At 64.0% G+C, this 16889-nt stretch overlaps 2 protein-coding genes across 4 annotated transcripts; one reads left to right on the top strand and one right to left on the bottom strand.

The window, feature by feature from the left end:
* Positions 1 to 764: 764 nt before the first annotated feature.
* Positions 765 to 7927, bottom strand: YKT6 (YKT6 v-SNARE homolog). Of its 2 annotated transcripts, none has more exons than XM_063358852.1 (8): positions 7802 to 7927; positions 7185 to 7306; positions 4365 to 4447; positions 3457 to 3557; positions 2763 to 2867; positions 2577 to 2642; positions 2281 to 2382; positions 765 to 1816 (listed from the first exon to the last, which is right to left on the bottom strand). In XM_063358852.1, the coding sequence occupies exons 2-8, from the start codon at positions 7286 to 7288 to the stop codon at positions 1781 to 1783; spliced, it is 597 nt and encodes a 198-aa protein (XP_063214922.1). In that variant the 5' UTR covers positions 7289 to 7306; positions 7802 to 7927; the 3' UTR covers positions 765 to 1780. The 2 variants fall into 2 exon arrangements, with proteins under 2 accessions (XP_063214922.1, XP_063214923.1); XM_063358853.1 differs by having other exon boundaries at positions 7185 to 7301; positions 7802 to 7893.
* Positions 7928 to 8150: 223 nt separating this feature from the next.
* On the top strand, positions 8151 to 15664 carry GCK (glucokinase). Of its 2 annotated transcripts, XM_063358806.1 has the most exons (10): positions 8151 to 9501; positions 12083 to 12245; positions 12390 to 12544; positions 12793 to 12912; positions 13003 to 13098; positions 13324 to 13423; positions 14224 to 14407; positions 14713 to 14868; positions 15140 to 15373; positions 15469 to 15664. In XM_063358806.1, exons 1-10 carry the CDS (start codon positions 9457 to 9459, stop codon positions 15611 to 15613), a joined length of 1398 nt encoding a protein of 465 aa, XP_063214876.1. In that variant the 5' UTR covers positions 8151 to 9456; the 3' UTR covers positions 15614 to 15664. The 2 variants fall into 2 exon arrangements, with proteins under 2 accessions (XP_063214876.1, XP_063214877.1); XM_063358807.1 differs by lacking the exons at positions 8151 to 9501; positions 12083 to 12245; positions 12390 to 12544; ... (1 more) ...; positions 13003 to 13098; positions 13324 to 13423 and having other exon boundaries at positions 14357 to 14397.
* Positions 15665 to 16889: the final 1225 nt, after the last annotated feature.

Here is a 16889-nt window from a genome sequence, read left to right as displayed (position 1 = left end):
ATGCTGCTCCGCCGGGTGCTGGGGGTTCCCCCCTCCCTCATCCGCCTCTCCCCCGCCCCGCTGCCCCCCGACTCCCCTTCCCCAGGGGAGGCATCGCCCTGCTCCAGGCATCTCCGGCTCGATCACGCGTGTTCCCCCCAGGGTTTCCCCTTCCTCCATCTCCGTGTCCAGAGGCGCCATGTGTTGCTGGGGGCCTGGTTTTGGCTGGGGATAGGGGGGGGGTGGGGGTGGGGGAGAGGGGGTGTGGGGAAGGTGTTGGGGGGCGGGGGGAGGGCTGGGGGATAGGTTTTGGTTTTTTTTTTTAATTTTTTTTTTTTAATTTTTTTTTTTTCCTGCATGCCCTTTGCGCGGGAGCAAACCTCGGGCGCTAACGCTGTATGTCGAGGAGCTGAGCTGAGCTGTTACTGTCCCATGAATGCTGGTGGATCGTTGCCAAATTTTTCTCTTCTCCCCTTTTCTCTCATTCTTTTTCCGTCCCTCTTCCCGCCCCCCCCCCCCCCCCCCCCGGCCTATCCCCCCTCCCCGACCCCTCCGTCTTTTTTTCTGAGCCTTGTTAAGTGTAAAAGATGACTCTTGATTTCGTTTTTGTCTCGGGAAAACTGCAAATAAATTATGAGGAAAAACAACTGACCAAAAAAAAAAAAAAAAAAAAAAAAAAGCTGGAGGGAGAAGGCTGAGTGAATCTGTGCCGCCGGCTGCCCCGTGGCCATGCCTGGGCCACCTGATTGCGCCCCCCCGGGAAGCCACAAGAGTCAGAGCTGGGCTACAACCGTCAAAGACAACTTTATCCTCGCCGGGCCGGTGCGGCCAGCGGCAGGGAAACGATAGGCAACACCGATCACGATACAATCTCGAGTGAAAGCTTTTTTCCCTTCCGCAGGAGGAGGAAGAGGGGTGTTGAGCCACCCCCCCGCAAGCTGACAAGAGCAGGGGAGGGGATCTCGGTGCTCCCCCCGGCCGCCCCTTGGCCCCGCTCCCCTCCCAGCGCAGGGACCCGAGCCCAGGGGCTGGCTTCCAGCTGGCCCCACGCTGCCCCAGCTTCCCTCTCCCCACCTTGGCAAAGTGGGAGGGGGGGGCCTGCAACACAGCCCCAGGCAGCACCATGGGGGACACCCCCCCGCAAGCCGGCCATGGGGACAGGGGGGCCGCAGGGGCCAAGTGCCACCCAAGCCCCCCCATCCCATCCCAGCTCTCCCCCACACCCCACCACCCAAGCGAGGGAAGGGGCCCGGTGGTTACCCCCCTCCCTGGGCACCGGGGCCACCACTTCCAATTCACCGCCCAGGGGGGGGCAACGGGCAATAGCCCAGCAGCGAGTACCCCCACCGGAGGAAAGCACCTCTTCTTCCCTCCTCACCCCTCTCCCACCCCCCCGGGCTCACTCTTAGGACACAAATACATAAAAGACCGCCCCCCCCGGCCCCAGCTTCCCCCAGGCAGCCCCGGCTCCTCTCCCTGACCCCAAGGCCGGCAGTGCCGGGGCGCCGAGGCACCGGCTGGTGTTATGGATCTAAAGGCCGGGGAGGGCGCGGGGCCAGGCGCCCCGTGGTCCGAGCCGCCCTCGGGAAAAGCGAGGGCGGGGGGTCTCCAGCACTCCCTCCACCCCACGAGGTGCCGGCCCGATGCCAGCCTCGGCAGCCCCTCCAGATGAAAAAAAAGTCACGTAAGCCCACGGCGCCGAGGACGCCCAGCGCTGGGCTTCTGCTTCCTGTCGTCCCGGGCGCGGGCAGAAGGGGAGCGAAGGCCTGGTGGTCCGGAGCAGGAGCCCCCAGGCTCCGCGTCACATGATTTCACAGCAGGAGTTCTGCTTTCGGGCCTGGGAAGAGAAGGAAAAGCAGGAGTGACGCTGGCTGCAGCTCCCTGAGGGCCAAGGTGGGGCCCAGGGCCACCCACACAGCCCCCCTCCCGCCGGACATGGTCCCAAGCCCTCGCGGTTCACCACAAAGGCGACGGCCCCGTGCCCCCGCGGCGATGGCTTACGGCACAGGTCTGACCCCCCTCAGCCATCGCCGCGGCCACAGCCCGTGCCAGGAACCACCGCAGCCGGCATCAACATCACCCTCCACCAGCCACGCGGCCTGAGCGAGGGCTGGGCGAGCTCCGCAGCCAGAGTTCGGGCAATCGAGCTCCCTCCGGGCCCAAAGCAGCCGGGCCAGTGGTCCTTGCCTGGCACCCACACCCACCGCTGGGGGGGGTTTATCCTGCCCTTCCCCAGCCCCAGGCCACCCCTGGCTCCTCAGGGAGGGGTGACCCTCCCCCGGGATGAACATCTGGACTCACAGTTTTGTAGAAGGCTTTGGATTGTGCCCCGAGCACCTCCGATTTGGAGACCAAGTCATCCAGCTTCTCCCCTCGCTCCAACAGCGACTCCATGGTGTTGTGCTGCCGAAAGAAACCAGCGCTGAGCCACGGCGCTGGCACCCCGGGCCCTCCCTGTTCCTTCCCCGGCCCCGGGCAGAAGATGGAGGTGCCACCGTGTCCCATCTGGAGAGAAGCCTCCAGGCCGCCCTACACCCCAGCCCCCAGCCGACGTGCCAGCTGGAGTGTCCCGGCCGCAGGCCCGGCGTCTTCCTCACCAGGATGATTTTGGTCTCGTCCAGCTCCGCCTGCACTCTGGTCATCGGGTCGGCATCGCGGGGGTTCTCGGAAAAACAACACGATGTCGGCATCGCGGCCGCAGGGACGCCGGCGTCCCCCAAGCCACAGCCCTGCAGCACCCGCGTCCCAGGACGTTGCCGGGGTGTCACCCGTGGGGGCCATACCTGGTATTTGCTGAGGTACCCGTCCAAGGCAGCGTAGCTGATGGTCGCCGGGGAGCCCGAAGGCCAGTCGATTTTGCTGACCTGCCTGGAGAATTCATCCAGCACCTGTGGCACGAGGGAGCGGGCGGTTACTGCCAGGAGGTTCTGCCTGCGGGGCCGCGGCTGGCAGAAGGGATTTTCCCCTCGAAAAAGGAGATTTTTCTCCTCCTCCTTTTGAGCGCTCTTGAACCAGCCAAGGGAAGAGACAGAAATCAACTTCCTCGGCAAAGAACCGACAGAGCGGTGCCCACGTAGGGGTGGCTGTCCCCTGCTGTCCCCAAAGCCCTGCGCCCTGCCAGGGCGGCCAGACACGTTATTACCGGTTTTCGGCAATGCCAGGAGCGCGGCTGCACTGCGTTTTCCCCCATGAAACCCAAGGCAGACAGGGAGGACGGGGTGTTTGCGAGACCGGTGCCTGGGCTGGCAGGAGAACGGAGCTGGGCCTAAGTCCCAGCTGGCAAAGCCAAGTCACCGCGTGGCTTGGAAGTTTTTGGGCTGGCCGGATCCTGCTCGGCTCAGCTCTGACGTCCCCCAGCTAACGAGCAGGAGGGTCATTTCCTTGTCAGAGCGTGGACGGGAGATCTGGAGGAGGTCCTGGGAGCAGCCCCACCGCAGACTGTCGCCTCCAGAGCTGCTCCTGGCCCCGCACGCTCACCTTGTCCAGCAAGGTGAAGCAAACCCGCTGGGGATACTCGTTATCTGCAATCACCACGCCGGCCAGCCCGTCGTTCCGGACATACACGTGGCAGAGGTACTCTGGGCAGAGAACGCACGTCAGAAGCAGCAGAAAGGTCCAGAGCCTCCCCCAGCGCCCGCCACCTCCCACCCGGGCGTTTCAATTCAGTGACCGCGTTTCACACGATTTCATTAAGAGAGCGGGAAGGGCTCGAGGGACGCTCAAAATCAGCCCCAAATTGTTCCCATAGCCTGGCCACACGGCGCAGGACGCGACGCTGCCTTTCTAGGGCAGCAGGTACTGCCAGAGTTAAACAAAGATCAGCGGGGGAAGCGCTCGGCCTGATTTTAATAAAATAACAACTTGTCACAAGCCTGGAGTGTCATTAAAGAGGCCACAGTGGCCAGCTCCAGGCCGCGCCCTGCGCGTCTCAGGGTTCAGGAAGTACGTGAAACGGGGCGGGGAGGCTGGAGAGGAGGCCAGAGATCAGGGCACAGAGCCCAGACTCACGCGGCAGAGCTCAAGGGAGAGGGGAGGGAGGCTGCGATGGCACAGTCACCCCTTGGGGGACGCCGGCTGCCGTGCGGGCTAGGGATGGGACAAACTGGGCAAGCTTAGGGGCAGCAGGCACACAGCCCGACAGCTCCGAGTGTCCCAAGGGCAGCACGGAGAGTAACGAGGCTGGAAGGTGGCAGCCAGCCATCAGGCAGGTCCCTGCTCCTGCCGTCGCCTCTCCCAGGGCAGGCTGGGCTCTTGCCCGGCTCCACCGCCTCACGTCTTTAGCGCGACTGGCCTGGGCGCCGTTTTGAGTTCTTATTTTTTATTGTAAACAGACAAGGAACGAAGCACGTGCAACAGCGCGTGCTGACCCGGGGTTATCCTCTTACCTTGCTCCTTGACGGAGGCTCTGCTGCCCAGCTCCGAGCGTTCCACAATCAGCTGGCTCGTGAAGGTCATGAATTCCTGCACGCTGCAAACACAAAGCGCCGGCACTCGAGTCTGCGAGGGGACTCAGGCCTGCGGGAGGGGTGCTGGCACTGTAACCACGGGGGAGATCATCTGTTCCAGAGGTCCCTGGCGCTTTCGGTGGACTGAAACCCTTGCCCACAACCCCCCCACCACGTTTGGGTAGCGGGGATATGGCTGAACCGTGGGTTTTCCCCTCGGGGAACAGGCCGGACCCTGCACCTACGCAGAGCTGCAGCCACCACCCAAACACCTCCAGCTTCACCAGGCCCAGGGCAGGGACTCGCGTCCTCAGGCAGAACTTGCTTTTTGGTGATTCAGCAGAAAGTAAAACACCGTGGAACTGCGGATCTCGCGCCCTGCGCACTCACAGCAAGGAGCTGCGGGGGCAGCTCCGGCCCCTTCCCTCTCCTCAGCTTTTATCCCATGCTTGGGGCCTTTACCCAAATCCCATCCGAGGCGCTGGCATTCTGGGGAGGCCATTTAACCCACAAACATACCTCAGCTACCTCCCACTTTGCGTCAAAATTAAGGAACAGCCTTAAGCCAGACTCACCCTAAGTCTGGAAAACATTCCCAAGCCCAGAGCTGAGTCCTGCCAAACAGGCTCCTCGCGTAAACCCTGCTCTTCCCCCCACAGGAAAAGAAGAGGCCAAAAATCACGAGCAAGTGCAAAATAAAACTGTTCCCAACGCACGCTGCCCGGGGCACGTCGGGATTAAGGAACACGAGGCAAGACGTTCCCGACATCAGCTGGGAAGCCCCAGGAAGGGAAACCTGTCAGAGCTCAGACCGCAGTTTGCTCAAACACCCCCCCAACACCGACAGCTCCTGCCCGGGAGCTTCACGTGACACGGTGCCGATGAAACGTCAGCGACACCGACGTGGCAAAGACCACGGTTTCCTCGCTGCCTTCCACTGCTGGACACGGCTCCAGCACGGGGATTTGCCCCTCGCAGTTTAGGTACTCCTTAGGGGTCTTTGCATTTCTGCCAGCCCAGACACCACGCGATCAGACACTGGCTCCACCGAGACTCCAAACTGTTTCCAGGCGCTGCAGAGAAAAGACCAGCCCAAAGATTTCTTAACATCCAACTTCAGCAGAAACAGAGGACCGACCCCTTTCTCCTGCTCTGGGGATGTGCCGGCAGCCGCAGCCATCACAATTCCCGTATTTCACGATATTCCCGGAGGAATCGGCCACCAAAGACTACGTTCCTGACCCTCCCAAATGATCCGGCAGAGGTTTGAGGGCAGACGCTGGCGCCATCCTCCTGCCCAGCAGGTTCTCACGGCTCCCCGGAACCACAACCACATTTATCCCAGACTCAAACCCCAAACCCAGCTCTCTGGTAACTTCGCAGCCTCGAAAAACGCACACGCTGCATTTTTAACCCAAGCTTAAGTTAATGGCACCCCAAACATCGCACCTAAGCTGCCCTCTCACAGGCACCAAGGCACAGCCCCTTGAGCACGACCAGGCAACCAGCTCAGGACAAGGATTAGCCACCAGAGAAAAGCCGTGAGGCTGACAAGCAGAGATACGCCCCCACGCTCCGCAAAAGGCATCGCTGCTCCCAAAAAGCCAAGATTTTTTTTTTTTTTTTTGAGCAAAGAAATAACCAGCTGCCAGGGAAGCGGCTCTTTTGGCCGTAGCTGATGGCAAAACCATGCAGGGAACGTTCTTGGAATTTGGAAAACGAAGAGCTACGACTACGAAGCAATTTGGGTTTTCAGGAGATCACTTCACCCGCCGCAATCCATCTTCAAGCGCGTGCGTTGGCAGCACTGGCACAGCTCCTCTATCCCTCTCGCGTATTTGGCTAAAAGACTATTTTTTAAGACAATCTTCCTTCAATATTTTCCCTTTATCACTAGAATTGCAGAACCAAATGTGCTCGAGGCTCCATAAAATCTTGGCAGGGATGAGGCGTGGAAAATTCGAGTCCTGTGGGTGAGTATTTCCTACAGCCTTTATCGCCTGGAGCTGGGGGACAGGAAAGGAGCTGTTTTGCAACAGGCACACACTTTATTTCCCAGCTTTTAGAAGCAGCTCCTCTCGGCTGCAAGGGCAGCTGCTAAGAGCTCCATGACCCCTCTGTGTGCACGGAGCGGGACACGCAGGAGCCCAGACGGGCTAAACCGGCTCACCCCAAGCCATCAGAATAACCCAAGCGGAGGTTTGCGGGCTGGGAAAAGTTTAAGATTAGACCAAGCACCTAAATAAAATGCTAGTGGAAGTGTCAGGTGAGCCTTGTTAGCCCGACAAAAAGGCAAGCCTCCTCCCACTCACGTCTCACATCTCAGGAGCCGCCGTGACTACTGGGTTTAGGCACTTGCCAGAGGGAGAAGAGCTGACCTGAGCACTTGGGGTGTTTCCCTGCACCCAGATTTTATCGCTTGGTGGCCAATTAACCAAGTCAAACCTGGCCTCCTGCTGCTGGGCCCGGGCAGGTCGTAGGGAAAATGAGGTTTCGCTCCATTCCTGAGACTGACAGATGGCTCAAAGCGGATGTTGCAGTGCCGAACCGCACGCACAGGGTCCCAGCTCCCCAGGGGAACATCTTGGGGTGGGGGGGTTATGCCTTAGGAGAAGCCGGTCACCATCACCCCCGCATCCCCAGGGACACAGGAGCAGAACAAGGAAGAAACCCCCAAAAAAGCTTCTACTCCAAGGTCCTGCCCAAGCCACGTGCCAGCCCCACGGCGCCCAGGGGAGAGTCACCCCTCCAGACACCCACCTGGACCTCTGGAAGAAGTTGAAGGTGGACACGTCATAGGCGGCTTTCAGTAAATGCACTTTGGGGTCTCCCTTGTAAAGGACACTTAGGCTGTAGAGCCTCATGACGGCGGCTCGGCTGCCCTGGGCGGAGGAAGAGCCCTGGGGGTGAGACAGGGCCCGGGCACCGCCGGTGGGACCCCCCCGCCCCCCCCCCACTGCGGGGCCTCGCCAGGACCTCTCCGCCCCCCCCCCCCACCGTGCGCCGCGGGGCTTTACCGGGACCCCCACCTTGTCCCCACCCACCCCCAGTGTAACCCAGCCCCCGCCCCAGCATAACCCAGTCCCCGGCCCCCAGTATAACCCAGCTAACCTGGGCCCCGACCCTCTGGTATAACGCAGCCCCCCGGTATTTCCCCCTAACCCACCTCTGGCCCCGGTATAACCCAGCCACCGGTACAACCCAGCTAACCCAGCCCCTGGCCCCCAGCCCCAGCACAACCCAGATAACCTGCCCGCCCAGTATAACCCAACGCCCCAGCCCCAGCCCCAGCCCCAGCCCCAGCCCCAGCCCCAGCCCCAGCCCCAGCCCCAGCCCCAGCCCCAGCCCCAGCCCCAGCCCCAGCCCCAGTCCGGTACCGGGGCTCCGGCACTGGATGTGAGGAGGCGGCGGCCGACGGGGGAAAATGAGCCCGACCCGGAAGCAGAACCGCGGCGACCGGAAGTGACACCGACCCCAGGTAACTGCCACGGGGCCTCGCCCGCCCTGCGCACGCGCTGGCTCCGCCCCGCCTCCCTTGCCTCTTGACCAATAAGCGCCCGCTTCTCCCTCTGGCCTCGCCCACCACCGCGAAGCGGCCAATCAGCACCGATTCTGGCGCCGTGGGGCGGGGCTTCTCCCGCAGGACGTCCGGCAGGGGGCGCTCTGTCCCGGCGTCCTTTGCGCGGGGGGGGGGGGGGCCCTCGGTGGGCCCCGTCGGTGGGGCGGGCCCGTCCCCTTGGGGCGGGGCCCCGTCCCGGGGCCGGCGTCCCGCGCGGCGTAGGCACTGCCCCGGGGGGCGGCGGCCCCGCTGTGGGGCTGTTCTGCGCACGGATGGGAACCCCGCTGTGGGGCCGGCTCCCTGCCCGGGGTGGGCAGCCATCTCTGGGCGGGGGCGCCTGAGCCCTTGGGATGGAGACGAGGCGCTGTGGGGTGACCCCCAAACCCTCCCCACAGCCCCCTCATTCCCCTGTGGGGCTGCCAGCTCCCCCACGGCCCCCATCCAGCCTTCCCGACGGACCTTTCCTGCGCCCTCCCCGGTTCTGTGTCTGAGGGGACGCTGCCGCTGACCGACACCGGGAGGTTTGGGGTCTTCCCATGGCCGGGGCCGTTGGGAAGGGGTCCCCTCCTCCTTGGGGTCTTCCCCTTGCCCATCAGGGACCTCCATAAGGCGCCATTTCCCCAGCGCTTGGCTGACGGCACCAATAAGGGGATGTCAAAACCTGACCCCAAAAACCAGCCCCAAATCTGCCATCGATCCCGCCATTGCCAGAGCGTTTCCCATCCTGGGGGCATGGAGCACTTCCCAGTCACCCTCGGCCCCGGCTGGGCAGCCACAACCTTTGTTACGGAGCCACTGACTCCTCCGGCTGCCGCCGTCGCCATGGGAGCGTGCTGGGTTGCTAAGCCGTCCGGTGGAGTGCTTGCCACCACCACCAGCACATCGAGCCGTTGATATGGCAACTGGAGTGGGGACACGGGTGGCCTGGGGCGTGGTGCTTCGCATGACGGGGCCAGCGGCCCCCAGCGGGGAGGGGTCCCGGCCAAGCCTCGCCGCCGCACCAGGACTTCCCTGTTGGCTGTAGAAACCCACCAGGGTGGGCTCACCGCCCCTCGCCACCCTGAAACTCACCTGGCATCCCGGTAAATATATTTACCGGTGATAGGAAGCGAGCGGGGAGAGCACGACCTGCATCCCTCCCCCCGGCGCGAAGGATGTGGGGCGAGATCGCTGAGCCCGCCAGGGCACCGGGCCCTTCTCCCTGCCCCTCCGCTTGAGGTCCAGAGGCGGTGGGGGGGAGGGGAAAGAAGATCGGGACCCCCCCCTCAGCAGGTGCTGGAGAGCAGGCAGCTGCCGTCGGATGAGATAAAGCAGCGAAAGTGGAGCATCCTCCGGTGGAGCGAGGGACGGAGCAGCCCAGCGCCGGGACGGGGAAGGGGGCTCACTGCCCCGGGCAGGCACGGCGGCAGGGAGCCCGGGATTTGGGGGGGGACGGCTCAGCCCGCAGCCCACCCTGCCCCGACAGCTGCCCCCATGCTGGATCACCGAGCCAGGATGGAGAGCGGCAGGAAGGAGAAGGTGAGGCCGGTGCCAGGGCGATCCTAGGGGCGGTGGCGGGGAGACGGGGTGGGGGGCACCTGGTGGGTGCGGGGAGTGGCACGGATCCTTCCCGGGCTGCCAGCCATCCCTGCGGCGAGTGGCCGGGCGCTGCAGGCGTCTCCCGCTGGTCAAGGTCCTCACTGGGGACAGAGGTAGCTTGGAGGGGAGGACGGCTGGCGGGGAGGACACCTGCTCCGGGGGCAAAGACATGCAGCCTGGGGTCAGCCCCGGTGTGCCCAGGGGGGTTCCTGTCCATGAGGTCATCCCCCGGCACGCTCCGGAGGGGGGAGCCCAGCGCCGTAAGCCAGGGCACTGCATTTTGGTGCACCGGGTGTCACCACAACATGGGCCGTGCCCTGTCCCCGCGCCGGTGAGGACTCGGGACGGAGCTGGGAGCGTCTGCGGGACCGCACCGCCTGGCTGGTGTGCTCCCGCAGCCCGGGCATCGCCCTTGGCACCTTGCTGCCAGCCCTGGGATGAGATGGGGCCCGTCACCTCCTTCGGCTGGTCATCACCATTGTCACCGAGGCACCCGGGAGTATGGCACCCGGCGCGTCCCTGGCCAAACATCGGCCGGGGGCAGCTGCTCCCGTCTCCTCTTCTGGGTGGATTGAGCTCACAGAGCTGTGCCGTGGGTGAGGACAGCAAGACGCTTCCCCGCCGCAGACTGGGACATCCGAGGGGACACTGAGGGGGGACAGCATGTGCCAGGGGCAGGAGCGCATGGCTGGCGGAGTCGGGCATCACCAGCCATCGCAGCCTTTGGCCACATGGTTTCCAGCTTTGTCCCCTCTGCGGGATATGTCAGAGCAAGCAGTTTTCTTGGGAAGCTGAGAGCCGGTTTCGGTCGCATGGGAAGAGCCAAATCCCGCCAAGGAAGAGCCAAACCCATTGTTTCAGAGGCGAGAGAAGGGATGAGTTGGGGCACGCAATGCCTGAGATGGAAAAACCACTGGAGGAATAAAACTCGGAACTTCCACTGACATCCTCAGGTGCCAGCCCCAGGGACGGGGACCCTCCGGCTGTAGCAAATTCGGCGTTCCTGTGCCGAACGGTGCCGCAGGCTGGCTTCCGCGTTGTGGAGCGCCGAATGCCTTCAGCCGCCAGCTCCAGCAAGATGGTTGAGTCCAGACCCGCTCTTTTCCTGGCAGGATTTTTCCAACCATCCCAGCCTGAACACCCTTGGGGTCGTGGCCGATCTCGCTGTGGTGCTGCCCCATCCCCTTTCCACGGTGGCCGGTGGCATTCCCTGGCACGGTGGTGTCCCCCGTGGCACAGCCACATCTTCTCTAAGGGGTTAATGGAGCCCCCGGGCTTTGGGGAGGATGGCTGGGGAGGTGTCGAGATTCCCCCTGGCTGGGGGTGGGGGCTGAGGCCCCCGGGGCGTGAGGGCTCCGCGGGGCAGGAGCTTTCGGGGTGAGGAGATGTTTGGGATGAGCCCCTGCTCAGGGGGGCTGGAGGCTGAGGGACGGCATTCGGGGCCTGGTGATTGATCAGGACAGACCTGGGGCAGCGGCCAAGCGGCCGCAGCTTTGGCTGAGCCGAGGTGGTGGATGCTCTCCCCATGCCGGAACGCTCCGAACCTCGTCCCGAAGCCTTTAACAGAGCTCCCCAGCCCAAAACACATTGGGAAACGGCGACAGCCTCGAGGAAAATGTCTGTCCACCGGCGAAAGTGCAAGTGGGAGCGTTTTAAGCTTGCCCGGATCCCAGTGACTAATGAGCCCTCTAATGCCGCCAGCTACATCTGGCCGAGCAGCGAGCGCTCGCTCCCCCCGGCTCCATCTGACAGCCCGGGGCTGCCTGCCCCCGATTACGTGCCGTGGCTAATGGAGGCTGCGCCGGCGGCGGAGCCCAGGGTTGCTACGTAAAGGGTAAATACAGGTCCTGCCTGCCAGGCGCTTCCCTCGAGTGGGCCCTGCGATTCTCCCTGGTAGCGAGGCGAGGGAGCATTTCCCGATAGCGCTTTTTATATCCTGCCCACGGTCCTGCCCGCCCTCGGCTCCCACTTGCCCCGAGTTTGGTGGGCTGGAAATGGTACCCGCAGTTCCCGGGGGACCAAGGAGGATGCGGCATCCTCATTGCAGACACGGAGGGGTCCCCTGTCCTTGGTAGGAGCCACTGAGCCCCTAAATGGCATTGCCGAAAGCACTTCTTGCTGGGAAAGACCCTGGGATTCGGCGGGATGGGATGTCCCAGGTCACTGGTCCAAGCCCTGCTGGAATGGCACCGGCTTCAAAGCAACCGGCTGAGCTTGTGGAAGATGAACCGGCTGAAGGTGACAGCACAGGGACTCCTGTGCTGACCACGGATGTCTCGCAGGCAGCGCTGGGAGCGGTTTTGGGGCCACAGCGGCTCGTGCCAGCCCTGCGGATTCACCAGCGTGTCCGTTAGGTTGGAGGCAGGATAGCAGAGGGACGACATAAGGTGGTCTGGGCTGTCTGTGCACTGATGGGGAAAACCAGCGTGAGGAGAAGGAAAATTTGGATTATTTATAGCGGTGCAGGCCACCTGGGTCCCATATCCCCTGTCCCCGGCTGATGCCGTCCGTCCTGCTGCAGGTGGAGCAGATCCTGTCAGAGTTTCGGCTGAAGGAAGAGGATCTGAAGAAGGTGATGTACCGGATGCAAAAAGAGATGGACCGAGGGCTAAAACTGGAGACGCACGAGGAAGCCTCCGTCAAAATGCTGCCCACCTATGTGCGCTCCACACCTGAGGGCTCAGGTACAGCGTGGCCGGGCTGGGCGGGCATTGCTCCCGATGCTTCGCCATGACACCTTGTCCCCACACCTTGCCGAGCTCGGTGCGGGAGGCCGAGACACCCCCCCTGAGCTGGTCACCTTGTGTCCCCTCTCCCCGGCTTCGCAGAGGTCGGAGATTTCCTGTCGCTGGACCTCGGTGGCACCAACTTCCGCGTGATGCTGGTGAAAGTGGGCGAGGGGGAGGAAGGGCAGTGGAAGGTGAAGACGAAGCACCAGATGTATTCCATCCCGGAGGATGCCATGACGGGGACGGCCGAGATGGTGAGCTGGGCAGAAGGGGGCATCCCATCCCCTCCCGCACAGTCCCCATCACCGGGCAGGGGCACGCTGTGCTGTGTTTCGGTGGGGATGGTGGCACGTGTGACCCTCATCTCTCTAGCCTGGCGGGAGCCAGGCGGTGGCAGGGAGTTGGCCACGCTCAGGGCACCCATGGTGGGGATGGTGGCCGGCTGCGGGCAGTGGGAGGATGGGGACAGCCCCCAGGAAAGGCTCGACCTCCTCTCTTCCAGCTCTTTGACTACATCTCCGAGTGCATCTCCGATTTCCTGGACAAGCACCAGATGAAGCACAAAAAGCTGCCCCTGGGCTTCACCTTCTCCTTCCCTGTGCGGCACGAGGACATCGACAAGGTGAGGAGGTGGCCAGGCAGCAGAGGGACTCAGGGGTCCCCATGAGCCTGCTACACCTGCAGCCCCATTTTGGTCTTCCCCTCGCTCCAGGGCATCCTCCTGAACTGGACCAAGGGCTTCAAAGCCTCTGGCGCAGAAGGGAACAACGTGGTTGGGCTCCTGAGAGATGCCATCAAACGGCGAGGGGTGAGATGATCGTACGGTTTGTGCTGGTACCGTAGTGGGGGCAGAATCCGACACCCCCGGCCGTCCCCGCGATGTGGCCGCTGGAGCCCCACATGTCCCTGCGAGGGGTCATTCCATGCATGTGTGTGATCTGTGTGTGTATCCTCACCCTTGGGGACCCCCCACCCTGCTGCACGTCAGCCCGGACCCCCGGTGAGACTCCGACGGTCCCTCTCCCGTCCCCAGGACTTCGAGATGGACGTGGTGGCGATGGTGAACGACACGGTGGCCACGATGATCTCCTGCTACTACGAAGATCACCGGTGCGAGGTTGGGATGATTGTGGGTAAGACGGCCCCTTCCCGCCGGGACGGGCAGGCGAGGGGGAGACCGTTCCCACAGCCCCGTTCACGCTCCCCTGCTGCGAGCAGGGGTTTGTCCTTTTGGGGGACACGCACTGAGCACAGGGGGGTGGCAGCAGCACCCTGCTGAGGTCTCCTGAGGTTGGGATGCCGGGTGGCATCGCCTGGGCCTGGCATGATGGTGGGGGCACCTTCGAGGTGGAAAGGGGGTGGTCACCATAATGTGTCTGGTGATCTGCGGCATGGGGCAGTCCCCAGGGGACATCCTCTCTCCAGCTGACGGTGGCTCCGGCATGTCACCATATGGGTGGGGATCCACTGGAGGCGGCCAGTGCCAGCCGTGCCAGGGAGCCTGGGAGGTGGGTTTGAACCCTCCAGGCTCCTTCCCCGCCCCCTCCAGGGGAGCAGCCCCCCGCCACCCTCCAGACCCATGCTGGCTTCAGCGCTATCAACCACCCGGCCATCTGGGCTTTCCGCACTGGCTCTCGGCCTGGGTAAACACCGCGCCGGGCTGTTTATCAGCTCCTCCGGAGGCCAGGCTGCCATGGCCTCGCAGCAGCCGTAGCCCCTGGGACCCCGTGGTGGCCGTCCCTCAATACCCACTGGGGACGAGCAGTTGGCAGGGACCGCAGGGAAGGAGCCCGGGGGGAGCAGGAGGGCTGAGCTTCCCGATCCATGTCGGGATGGGGCCGTACAGCTCCGAGCGGAGTCCCCCCGCTGCGGTGCCGTCGGGATGGGAGGGACGTGGGTGTTGGGGGGTCCCATCCCTGGTTCCCGCCGGCAGGAACAGGCTGCAACGCCTGCTACATGGAGGAGATGCAGAATGTGGAGCTGGTGGAGGGCGACGAGGGGCGGATGTGTGTCAACACAGAATGGGGGGCCTTCGGCGCTTCGGGGGAGCTGGACGAGTTCCTCCTGGAGTACGACCGCGTGGTGGACGAGACCTCACTTAACCCCGGTCAGCAACTGTAAGGAATAGGACAGATCCAGTTCCTCTGGGCATCCCGCCCCCCACCCTCCCCATCCCCAGCCGCGTCCCCTCCACCCACCCTTCTCCTTCCCCCTGCCCGCCCGTGCCACGCTGGGCTCAGTTGAGGCCGGAGGAACTCATCACAGGTACCCCCAAAGTGGGGGTCCTTCGCCCCGGCTGCCATGCCCGCATGCAGGGATGTGTCCAGCAAGTGAGGGGAAGGAAAGAGGGGGTGCTACGGGACGTGGCCCCCCCAAGTCCTGGCTCTAACGGCCCCCCTTGCCTGTGTCTCCCCCCCCCCAGCTACGAGAAGATCATCGGGGGGAAGTACATGGGGGAGATCGTCCGGCTGGTGCTGCTGAAGCTGGTGGACGAGAACCTGCTCTTCAACGGGGAGGCCTCCGAGAAGCTCAAGACCCGTGGGACCTTCGAGACCCGCTTCGTGTCACAGATCGAGAGGTATGGGGCTGATGGGGCCGTGGTGGGGGGCGGCACCCCCAAACCAGCCCACCGCACTGCCCCACGGGGGGTCCTCTGTCCTGTCACCCCACACTGGGGTGTCCCGCCGCAGGGTCCCTATGGCCCATCACCCCACAGCAACCTCCTCTGAGCATCCCATATTGGGCCCCCCCATCCCCTCACCCCACACCAGCCCTGTGGAACTGCCCCATATTGGGGTCCCCGTGTCCCACCCGGCCCTGACCAGTGCGCCCCTCTCTCCCCATCCCAGCGACTCCGGTGACCGCAAGCAGATCTACAACATCCTGACGGCCTTCGAGCTGCTGCCCTCGGGGACAGACTGTGACATCGTGCGGATGGTCTGCGAGAGCGTCTCCACCCGCGCTGCCCAGATGTGCTCGGCCGGGCTGGCCGGCGTCATCAACCGCATGCGGGAAAGCCGGAGCCAGGAGACCCTCAAAATCACCGTGGGGGTTGACGGCTCCGTCTACAAGCTCCATCCCAGGTGAGGATCCCTGGGAGCCTTCCTCCCACCGCCATGCCCTTCCTCCTCCTCCTGCATCCTCCAAGTCTTGACCCCATTTTTTTCCCCTTGGGCAGCTTCAAGGACCGCTTCCACGCCACGGTTCGGCAGCTGACGCCCGGCTGCGACATCACCTTCATCCAGTCGGAGGAAGGCAGCGGGCGTGGGGCTGCGCTCATCTCGGCTGTCGCCTGCAAAATGGCCTGCATGATGGGGCAGTGAGAGAGGACTCGGGGGGAGGATGAGGATGATGATGGCAGGGGGGAGCGGGAGGACGGTGGTCCCGCTTGGAGCTCTGCGAGGAGCAGAGACAGACGCGGGATGGGATTTGCCGCCGGCGGAAGCGGCTCCCGGCTCCCCAATAAATGGGGTTTGCGTGGACTTCTCCTCCGGGGCCGCTTGAGCGAGAGCTCCTTGTCTGCCTCATGCCCGCATGGAGACCCCCACCATGGGACTGCCCCACACACGTGGGGCAGCTGAGGGTCTTCCCGTGCTTCCCTGGCCCCCCGCATCCCCACCCAGCTGCAGGGAGTGGGGCTTCCGCGCCTCCCCCCAGCCCCTTCACTGGGGGTGAGCCCCCCCCAGAGGGGGTCGCTGAGAGATAAGGGCCTGGTTGGGGGGTACCTGGGGGCCGGGGGGGCAGAGGGGGCTGGCCCCCACCAGTGAGCCCTGGGGTGCAGGGACCGACTGGGGTGCACCAATGTGGTGGGGATCTTCGGGGATCCCCTCCAGTCTCGTCCCCATCCCAGGGATGGGGCGGGGGGGCAGAGACTGGGGGCACCCCAGCCTCCCCCTCCCACTGCTGACCCCCAAAAAAGGGGGCATAGACCCCCACCAAGGGCTAAACCCCACTCCCGCCAGCAGCAGCTCCCCGAAACCCAGTGGGTCCCCAGCCCACCCTAAGCAGGGGGGCACATGGGGGATCCGCCAGGGGCTGTTTTATGCTCTGGGATGCTACAGCTCCGCCACCTTCCCCAGCAGCCAAAATTAGTGTCCCCCCGCTTCCAGTGACACCTGGGGGGGCCCCGGCCTGGCTTGTGTCTGGCACAGCCCAGCGGCGTCAGCGCGGAGTTTGGCTCGGCTGCCTGCATCCACTGACGGATTTAGCTGAGGGCGATAAGGGGGGGATAAAAGCCGGAGCAGCCTGGGGACCCCCAGCCCGGGGCCGCAGTTGGGATGGTGAGTGCAGCCATGGACCCCCCCCAGGAGATGGGGATGGGGCACCCCAGGGTGTGGGGATGCTGCAGGGCGGGCTGGGGGTACCCCAGCGTGTCGGGGTCCCTCTGGGGTGCAGGAGCAGCCCAGGTATTTGGATCCACCTGAAGGTTTGGGGCACCCCAGGGTGTTGGGGTCTCTCTGGGGGTCTGGGGTGTCGGGTTCCCCAGAGGGACAGGGCAGGGGTTCGGGATTTGCCGCGGGGGACTGGGGTCACCTCCGGGTGTTCGGGTCCTCCTGGGGCACTCCAGTGCGGTGGGGTCCCTTTGTGGGTTGGTGGCAC

The sequence above is a fragment of the Chroicocephalus ridibundus genome, chromosome 23, assembly GCF_963924245.1.
Source record: "Chroicocephalus ridibundus chromosome 23, bChrRid1.1, whole genome shotgun sequence".
Lineage (NCBI taxonomy): Eukaryota > Metazoa > Chordata > Aves > Charadriiformes > Laridae > Chroicocephalus > Chroicocephalus ridibundus.
The sequence above is the reverse complement of the archived record's forward strand: the minus strand, read 5'-3'. Positions and strand labels throughout refer to the sequence as shown.

Coding starts and splice junctions, on each gene's coding strand:
- YKT6 (XM_063358852.1), bottom strand. CDS start 7,288: ATGAGGCTCTACAGCCTAAGTGTCCTTTACAAGGGAGACCCCAAAGTG. Junction 3,558..4,364: donor AGCCTCCGTCAAGGAGCAAG/GTAAGAGGATAA, acceptor TTCTCTGCCCAG/AGTACCTCTGCCACGTGTAT. Junction 2,643..2,762: donor GGTACCTCAGCAAATACCAG/GTATGGCCCCCA, acceptor TGTTTTTCCGAG/AACCCCCGCGATGCCGACCC.
- GCK (XM_063358806.1), top strand. CDS start 9,457: ATGCTGGATCACCGAGCCAGGATGGAGAGCGGCAGGAAGGAGAAG. Junction 9,502..12,082: donor AGAGCGGCAGGAAGGAGAAG/GTGAGGCCGGTG, acceptor GTCCTGCTGCAG/GTGGAGCAGATCCTGTCAGA. Junction 12,246..12,389: donor CTCCACACCTGAGGGCTCAG/GTACAGCGTGGC, acceptor CCGGCTTCGCAG/AGGTCGGAGATTTCCTGTCG.